The sequence below is a fragment of the Nansenia antarctica genome, assembly GCF_963989245.1.
Source record: "Nansenia antarctica genome assembly, chromosome: 2".
Taxonomy (NCBI): Eukaryota; Metazoa; Chordata; class Actinopteri; order Argentiniformes; family Microstomatidae; genus Nansenia; species Nansenia antarctica.
This window is the reverse complement of record NC_137675.1, coordinates 18,762,519-18,772,518: the sequence shown is the minus strand read 5'-3', so window position 1 is coordinate 18,772,518 and position 10,000 is coordinate 18,762,519. Positions and strand designations below refer to the sequence as shown.

The window sequence follows — 10,000 nt, the reverse complement described above, 5'->3', positions numbered from 1 at the left end:
GGTGGTCCTGCGTCTGTTGATCAGTCTCGGTTGGTGACCTTTTATGGTTCCAAACAGGTTCTGCATGTTTTAACGGGTTGTGAAGGGTTCTGGCCCCCCAGTGTGTGCCGTGGGCTCGACTCAATCGGTTTTGACCGAGCTGCAATAGCTGTGGGGAGATGTGGCGGGGTGCCGTGAGTCACAGTGGAGAGAATGTGTACTGCGGGGGTGGTAAATGTTTTTACTGAGCACAGCCAGCTGCTGCCCGACTCAAGCCAGGTTCGTACAACGCAGCCACGCGCACTCATGCACACGCACGCACGCGCGTGCACGTGCACACGCATGTACAGGCGCATCTGTGTGAGCATCTGGCCTCAGCAGGAGATAGTAACAGGGCCTCGTTAAAACTCGCACACCCCACACAAACACACACTCAACCACACACACTCCAACACTCAAACACACACACTCCAACACTCAAACACACACACTCCAACACTCAAACACACACAAACATCAGAGCAGAGTGGGGTACATACAGTACACACACATAGATGAGGGGGAGGGGGGGGGGGACAGCAGGAGAGAGGAGAGGAAAGAGGGGAGAGGATTGAGTGAGAGGGTGGGAGCGGAGAGGGATGGAAGAGAGGAAGGCAGAGGGGAAAGGCAAGAGTTTGAAAAGAGGCGGAAGAGAGGGATGAGGGGAATTGAGGACAAAGAGGAGTTCCAGTGAAAAATAGTGTCTGTGTGTGTGTGTGTCTGTGTGCGTGTGTGGAAGAGAGAGAGACTGTAAAGCCGTTTTGCCTAAGAGAGACTGTGTAAACCCTATCCCCTTAGAGACTAAATACATATATTTCCCTAATTCCCCACCTACCTTTAATTATTGATGCTCTACATTTTGCTCCAAAAGTATTAGTCTGTAGATTGTGTGCCCATAAAATGAGACACTTACCTCTCCTTTGGGCACCAATTAGTCATAACAGTAGCATACAGTAGCATTGGTGTATATTATCTCAATATATCACCTAGCCTAGGATTAACGGCTTAATAGCATCATATATCTGCTAGACTAGGTACCTTTGGAAATGTATTTTATTTATTTTAGCCATGATATATATGGACTCTCTGTGAATATATATGAAGTCTCTGTGAATATGAACGCAATGAATCTGATAGCTAAGCCACATCAGTAGTTTCATATGGACCGAATGTAAATTAGCTCTCCAGCTAACTGTTGACGCATCTCCGCTGATGTGGGAACTGATATGTTGATCAATGTGTACTGTCCCTGTCCATTTAATTGCTAAATGAATAAATTATAGCTCTGCAACGAGGCAGATGTGAAGCGTTGCACATGAGAGCATAGGAGAGCGATGGCTGTGTAGCTAGGAGCTAATGACGATCCGGAGCTGGCTCTGTACGCTGTGTGTGTCTGGTGCACATTAGTGGTATGCTAATCTAAATGGATCTAGGCAGGGTCAATTGACATGACAGAGATTTATAGGGTAGCGCTGCGTATTTGTGTTCACTAATCGGGGTGTGGTTGTCACACTAATAACTGTGAGTGTGCGTGTGCGTGTGCGTGTGTGTGTGTGTGTGTGTAGATGCTCCAGTATGTGCATGTGTGTGTGTGTGTGTGTGTGTGTGTCTGTTCACATCTGTGTGTGTTTCTGGGTGTGTTTGTGTGCATGTACGTGCATGCGAGGTTGTCTAGCACACGCGCGGGGCTCGGGCTTGAGAGGGGTTATGGTTTGGATTACTGTTACCTGGAGATAGAGGAGGTTTGTAATTAAACCGTGATACCCTTTAACACGCCTGCTCTGCTTCAACTTGGCTACATTTACAGCGTTCCTAGAAACAATAAATTCAAAACGATCAGACCCTATGTGTGTGTGTGTGTCTGTGTGTGTATGTGTGTGTTTGTGTTTGTGTGTGAGTATGTGTGTGTGTCAAGTCAGTTTGCATGCACAGTAAGTTGTCATGTCTCCAATATTCAGGACTGCAGTATTGCAGGCTCAGACAGCAAAGAGAGAGTGAGAGAGAGATGTACAATATACTTTATTTGTCCACTGAAAACCCTGTTCTCCCTCTAGTGCCTCTTTAAACAAAAGTAGCCCAGTTGCTGTCTTCAAATATTCATGTTTAGCAGGAATATCAGATCACGTCCTTCCATGCTGTCTCCCCTGCAGTTAGTGTGTGTGTGTGTGTGTGTGTGTGTGTGTGTGTGTGTGTCTATGTCCGTGTGTGTGTGTGTGTGTGTGCGTAGGTGTGTGTGTGTGTGTGTGTGTGTGTGTGTGTGTGTGGGTGTGCATACTGCACCTCCAGCGACTTATATAACCCTGCTGCTGAACAGAAGTGTAAGAACTTCAAAGCGTGTGTCTGTGTGTGTGTGTGTGTGTGTGTGTGTTTGTTTCTGTGTGCGTGTGTGTCTGTGTCTGTCTGTGTGTAAGTGTGTGTAAGTGTGTGTCTGTCTGTGTGTAAGTGTGTGTCTGTCTGTGTGTGTGTGTGTGTGTGTATGAGTCTGCATATGCGTGTGTGTGTGTGTATGCGTCTGTGTGTGTGTGTGTGTGTGTCTGTCTGTCTGTCTGTGTATGTGTGTGTATGCGTCCGTGTGTGTGTGTGTGTGCGTGTGTTTGTCTACGTGCCCTGCGGTCCCATAGCGCTGCAGTCCCCAGCTCAAGTTGTTTGTTGTCTGTCTGTTCTGCAGTGTCAGGCAGCTTGCGGCGAGGTTTCACTGGGATTTTCCACAGCTGTCTGAACGCAGCCAGTCTCCCCACATCCAGACACCTCCACTTAGTCATTTGCTAAGCCTTCTCAATACGTTTATCCCTATCAGTAGAGTCCCACTGTGTGTTATAATCATGTTTCAGAGCATAACAGGCTATATTATAACTCTGTGTCAACTAGGGATGTCCTGATCCCATTTTTTCACTACCGATACCGATACCGATACCTGGGCTTCAGGTATCCGCGATACCGATATCAATCCGATATTTGTATTTATTGTTTTACTCCTGAGTAATAACAAATACTTCCCCAGTATATAGTCCACAACAACAGTTGGCTATTAAAGACTGCCAGCCTTTATTCAAGCAACAAAAACAGTACTCTGCAGTACTCAGTGACCAACTGGTTTAAAGTTAAAACAATTTAAACTGCAGCATTCAGCATTATAGAAAAAAAAAGAGTTACTGTCAGATTTCTAGTTTTAGTGCCTTCATGTTTTTATTCTATTTATCTTCTCTTACAAATGGCAAATCAATTATAGCACCCTTTTTAAAAGTGTAGCCTAGAGACGCCCGCTGGTGAGACCAGAAACCAGTCGCAGAATCGAAGGGGTGTCAACAATATCTGCTTTTCGTTTTTTTCATAACAGGCAACTTGGAAGTTTTAAAGTACCACTCAATATAATATACAACAGTTTAACGATCACTAAATACTTATAATCTGTGGGTTGGATTCACTGTTGCCAGAGGCTACCGGTAAGTGATACCTGGCTTGTAAACATAGTGTAGCAACCCTGTTCATTAATGTTCATTAATGCTTGAGTTCATGTTCATGTTCGCACTGTTACTGTGTTGTGTGCCAATGCACCCCTGTGATTGGTGGAGGTCACGGGGGGGGGGGGGGGCGGGTGCTGTGTGTGTTGTTGAGGCCGTTGGGAGAGAGAGCTCCGGGGGCCGTTCCATTAAGCGAGATTAACTCTGATCCAAGCGATTAACTCTGATCCAGGTTTAAATAAGCTTGCGGTCGGTTCCATCAATGTGGCTCAAATAATTCGCTGCTTGGTTGCTATGCAACATATCCTTCTGAGTAATTCTGGTCCCGAGCAGACTTACAGGCTGCTAAGGTAATGCGTGCGTCAAAAAAGGCTCACAGGCGGAAACTACATCCCGAACGACAGTTCCTCAAGTGTCTTTTAGGAAATATTAGTTCCCACTTCACACGAGATAGATAGATAGATAGTTTGACTGTGTGATAGATAGATAATTTGATCATTTGAAAGTGTGATCGATCGATAGATAGATAGTTTGATTGTGTGATAGATAACCTGATATTTTGAAAGTGTGATTGATAGATAGATCGATAGATAAATAAATTAAAAAGGGTCAAAAATAAAATACAATAAATAGGTATCTTTATTAACTTGCATTGCTTTTGTCACAGCGGTCTGGCTGGCGCAGTGGTTAAGGCAACCAGCTAGAGTTCCGAAGGTTGCGAGTTCGAGACTTGATTTTAGTTTTTTTGTTTAGTTTTGTTACATTTAACCGAAACCTTCATGCAAAGGTTTCAAACACCATTGTAATCGTGTCAGTTCTTGTAAATTAGCCTGCACCATAATTTTATAGCCTACATACTTTTTTAGATGAGATTTTAGATTAGATTCAGACAACGAAATGCAGTAAAATGTGCGTCTGAAGAGGGATTTGAACCATCGATTTAAAATGACGATTAAATACTATGGCAGCGGTCGATACCACTAGGCCATTGTGACGATATGACGGCTTGTAGCCTGCTGCTGATATCACCACAGTAGTAAATATGAATCTATTAAAATATGAACATATAACAATAACTGGGGCTAGTATGACCTACGCATTTAATCGGTCAGCAATTTCTTGCCAAACCATTTCCCTCGCCGTGTTAATTGCGGCAGTATTGCACTATTTTACATCTTATTTTTCCGTCTTCATAAAGATCAATAATTCGGAATGCTGCGCAAATGTAGAACCCCTGCAGAGTGGAGTATCTTCATTTCGACAGATCGACTCTTCTGGGCTCTTTATGTCTGCGTGCACGCGCCCATATCGAGGATTTCTAAGCCGGTGTTCTGTGAACACTGATGACACAAGCCTGATCCTCGTTCGAGGAATCACCTGAGGCTTGAATTCCAATCCCGAGTTGCCTGATCGCCTGATTTATTTAAATCGCCGATATACTAATCCACATTAGTGGAACGGGCCCCCGGTGAACTAAGAAAGTTGTGTATGAGATAGTTTACAATTAAACCCACAGATTACATGAGAGAAGCTATCTGTCATTATTTCAATCACTGTCCAAGTGGGGACGTTACAATACTTTCGTTTTAGAACGAAACGTTAGCCGCTAGCTGTTAGCAGCGTTTTTAGCAGTCACCATTCTTGAGCAAAACATTGATACAAACAAATATTCAAATACTCGTGTCGTCTTGAATTGTTTTCCGATTTCAATGTATGACGCATCATTTGAAAGCTTACCATCTGTAGTTTCAGACTATGTAAACAAACGAAAAATTACGTAAGCAAATGGTTTATGATTTCACCAGCTAGCATCATGACATTGTCAGACTCATTACACACAGGTAGCTACTAGCCAACTCTCATGCCCGTGACCACTGACTACTACTGTTGTCATCACGTGAGTGACACGCCGGATCGCGAGCCCCAGATCGCTGCCTATTTTTTTTTCTGGTGCGATCTGCGATCCAGCATTCAGGACCGATATCGCGGCGATATGCGATATCAATATCGGATCGGGACATCCCTAGTGTCAACCCGTGTGTGTGTTTGTGTCTGCGTATCTGTGTGTGTGTGTGTGTGTGTGTCCACTCTATTACTTATCAGATGGTAGCACTATCTCAAATTGCTGTCAAAATGGTCCAAATTGACAGGCCTCCGTCCTCCTGCTCCTGCCCTTCTCCCTGATACAGCAGAATGATTGAAGTAAAGAAGTGTCGGACTGCAGTTCTGCACTATTCCACTCCTTCTGGACTTGTACTAGCTTCACATTAGCACAAGCGCACACACACACACACACACACACACACACACACACACACACACAGCGGCGCACGCATATGCACACTCACACGCATGCACACACGCACGCGCACGCACGCACGCACACACACACACACACACACACACACACACACACACACACATACACACACACACACACACACACACACACGCACACACACACACACACACACACACGCGCACACACACACTATTACAGTATATGAAATATGGAGCTCTAATGCTAGGTTATTTTGGGTGCCTGGTTCGGCTGGGTGAATAAGGGCCTCCAACTGGGAGTACATTTTCCACTCTCTGCTCTCTAGGAGAAGGCCTGTCACATGGGATCACAGGGGGCTATAGGGAGACAGAGAGTATCCATGCTGTATCAAGGATTGGGCCGTACCATATACACGTTTCTGGCCAAGATTATCTTTTTTATTTGACATTTTTAGCATTCAGCAGACACCTTTATCCAAAGCGACTTACAACAAATACATTTGTCTAAGTGACTGAATCGTCTATCCATCAGTCATCATAAGAAAAAGTTATCTATGCTAGGACCAGGGGCAATTGGCCGTCACAATGCTAGAAGAAGGAAGAATTACTTTTTTTCTATTGTACAGGGGGGGTAGTGGGGATGAAGAGGTCTTTAGGAGGGACAGTTAAGATGAGATGATTGATTGATCTTAACTCGTTATGGTTGATTTAGTTGATTTAGTAGTCTGCTGTAGTTTGTTTTTCTAGTTCTTTTTAAAATGTATTTCGAGCTGTCATCTTCTGTTCTCTTCTACAACGATGGCAGCTGTCACTATGGCGATGGGTCTACATTATGGTTCTGTACACACTCATCCCGGGTCTTGGTCCGGAGGCTGGTTGACCACCTGTTCTGTGGTTGACCTCTCTCTGACAGCAGGCCTTCCCTCTGTTCAACCAGGTAGCGGGAGGGTACGCCTCTTGTCTCGGTCCTTCTATAGTAATTATCTCAGAAGCTTTATAAATCCCTGGAGAGGGCCCTTGTTTTTTTGTTCTGTCTTTCTCTCTATCGCCTCATTATCCTTAACTTCTCTTATCTCTGTCTCGCTCTCTCTCACTCTCCTCTCTCTCTTTCTCTCTCTCTCTCTCCTATCGGTCTGTCTTTCTCATTTGCTCTCTCTCACTATCTCACTATCACATTCGCACTGTCTGCACTTGGACATTTGAAAGTCGCCCACCAGTTATGATATAACATACACAGTGCCCTCCATAAGTATTGGAAAACATGTTTATCTTCTTTCAGCTCTATAACGTTTGGATTTTAAATCAGACCATTAATAGGAAATTATTGGCGTCAATTTGGGGTCGCGAGACCAAACCGTTTTGGGGAGCCCTGCCCAGCAGTATTATGGGATATGCATGACCTCAGTAAAACACTGACCCTGGTTATGGCCCTGCACTTCCCATCTCTTCCTTCCCATTGGAATTACATCCTATGAACAGGCTTTTATACATCCTTTGAACAGGCCCTCATTTTTCTCTTTTCTCTCTCTCTCTCTCTCTCTCTCTCTCTCTCTCTCTCTCTCTCTCTCCCTCTCCTCATTAGACTTAACTTCTCTTATCTCTTTTCCCCCTTCTTGTTAAGTCTTTCTTGTTTTCTTGTTCTTGCTTTTCTCTCTCTCTCTCTCTACTCATTATACTTAACTTCTCTTATATCCTCTCCTCTTTTCCCTCCACCCCACACTCCACAGAGAGAAAAGAAAGAATGAGAAAGACTTAACAAGAAGGGGGGCTTTCTCATTCTTTCTTTTCTCTCTCTCTCTCTTTCTCTCTCTCTCTCTCTCTCTCTCTCTCTCTCTCTCTCTCTCTCTCTCTCTCTCTCTCTCTCTCTCTCTCTCTCTCTCTCTCTTTCTCCTCTTCCTCTCTCCGTGCAGGAAATAGGTCAGACGACAAGTCCCTCAATCTCTCTCCATGTTTTCCCTCTTCCCGCTGCTTGTTCTGGCGTTCCCACGTGCCCCTCTCTCTCTGAGTCTTTCCGCAGGTGTGACGGTGTCGCTGCTTATGCACTTAGACACTTTACACACGACACATTTAGACCCTCACAAGGCTTACACACTCACACACTTACAGTACACACACACACACACACACACACACACACTCCACGACCGTGAAGGGAGGAGTAGCAGCAGCAACAGAGACAGCTCAGCAGGTGTGAACAGAACGCAGGCTTGCCAAGTCCTACAGCGACTGGTGAACCTTTTAGTCACGCATGCCAACTATAACAGACCGCGGGTGGTCTTGTGGAAGACCTCTGGAGTGATGTGAGTGTAAACAGGTTTATGGAGCGAATACAAAAGGACGTGTAGAGAGGATGAATTAGAAGAGGGTCAACTGGAATGTTCACGAAGACATCTGTTGTGTCCCGTCGATGTGCGTCGAGTCAAAACGCCCGCTTATACCGTCGCTTGTTAGTTACTGAAGCGCCCACAGGCCATACAGGGGAGGCTGGTGGAGGTAGCAGTCAGAGGACAGGCTCATTGTGGAACGGAATGAGGAATGGTATCAAACACGTGTGCCCTCCGATTTCTACCTCCACCAGCCTCCTGTGAGTTCACACAAGCAAAAGCATAATCTGGCAACCGATATATAGTGTACGTATGACCCAGTACAACTGAAACAACCGGTACCAAACACATCAATGGTATTGTTGTTGTATCCAATGTATTGACTGTGTGATTGTGTGTTTTGTGTTCGATCCCCAGGATGGTGGAGTACTCCCTGGACCTGCAGAACATCAACCTCTCCGCCATCAGGACGGTCAGGGTACTGCGCCCTCTCAAAGCCATCAACAGGGTGCCAAGTAAGTCTGAGACCAAAACAAAGTGACTCACTCTACAGGGACTTGTTCTGCCACTGGGCTACATGTGTTCGTCTCCTCTGGTTTTAGGGAGGTTGCCATGTTTCAGGTCTCTGGAGGGCATCGTTCCCTGGACTTCAACGTCTGGGCTAAAAACAACATATCGGGGGGTTGAAATCAAACATTTTAAGCTGAAAATAGACGTTTTCAGTAGAAGTACAGTACCAGTCAATAGTTTGGACACGCTTTCCCATTCAATTGAATGGAAAGGTACTGTATATCAATATACAACCGTTTTCGAAACACATTTCCAGGACCACGGAGAGCTCTCTTCAGTGGCCTAGTTCATTTTCAGCACCACGGACAGCACCCATACCGGCGACACAGCCTCCTGGCTTCACCATAGCCAAGGGAGCAGCTTCACACATACAGTACAGCAAGGGTGCTCGACCACTGACTCTCAATCACCACTGACACTCACTGACACACCTGACTCAGCCCCATCAAGGTCTTCGAAGATCCGTTTGATGAGTTCAGTCAGTTGTGATGACGGACGGGTCCCGAGGCTGGGTTGGACCAGAACCAGAAAACGCCAAGGCTGACGGCGCTTCTCCAAGACCCAGATTGACGGTCGCGGTGACTCGACTGGACTTGTCCACCTGCCTCTTGTCGTAGACACACCGCACGCTGGTTCCGTCTAGTTTCCTCTATTTCCAGCAACAACGGTGTGCCGTTTAACCCGACGCTATCTCCGCCGTTCATTATCCTCATCTCGCGGAGGCCACTCCAGCACCCAATCATCACTCAATGATGATAATTACCTTATGATTGCCTGAGCTGTTGCCGGTGGTGCTCAAACCCAGCCATCTCACACCGCAATGAGATACTTATATACTGTATATTTTTTTATGTTTCGTACGCCGCTTTTTTGATGAGGTCAGGACTTGTTGTTGTCAATCTTTGAGTTGCGTTTACGTGTCCAAATTGGCCACGGCAATCATGGTGAGAGCCTTCGAGTGCTCTCTCTCCCCTTCTCTCTCACCCTCCCCCCCCCCCCCCCCCCTCTCTCTCTCCTTCTCTCGGTTGGACACGGCGATCCTCGAAGTGAATGTTGCTTTGTTCCGTTCTAGAGAGCGGTGACGTTTGCTAGCACCTCCTCTCCTCATAACAGTTAACGCTACATTGGCAAATGGATGCAGATGCAGCTTGTAAGTCATTAGTTTACATTAGCATGTTAGCAACGCAGGTGTGGGGGCATTATGTGAGAGCCCCCACAGATTACGGTACTAAGTATTTGTGATGTTGTATGCATGTGTGTCTTTGTGTAAGTGTGTCTCTGTGTGTGTGTGTGTGTGTGACCCGGTTAGGAGTGTAACAGTGTAAAGAGCAGTGAGTGAACCAGAGA

The 10,000-nt window shown here is 45.7% G+C and overlaps 1 protein-coding gene across 1 annotated transcript in view; it reads left to right on the top strand.

Annotated features, from left to right (window-relative positions):
- The window catches only part of LOC308149898 (voltage-dependent T-type calcium channel subunit alpha-1I-like), a gene marked incomplete at its 3' end in the record, with an annotated part of 119,872 nt that overhangs the window by 41,336 nt on the left and 68,536 nt on the right, over positions 1-10,000 (top strand). The window contains 1 exon segment of the mRNA XM_080522778.1: positions 8,501-8,598. Within this exon segment, the coding sequence (XP_080378904.1) occupies positions 8,501-8,598 (98 nt within the window).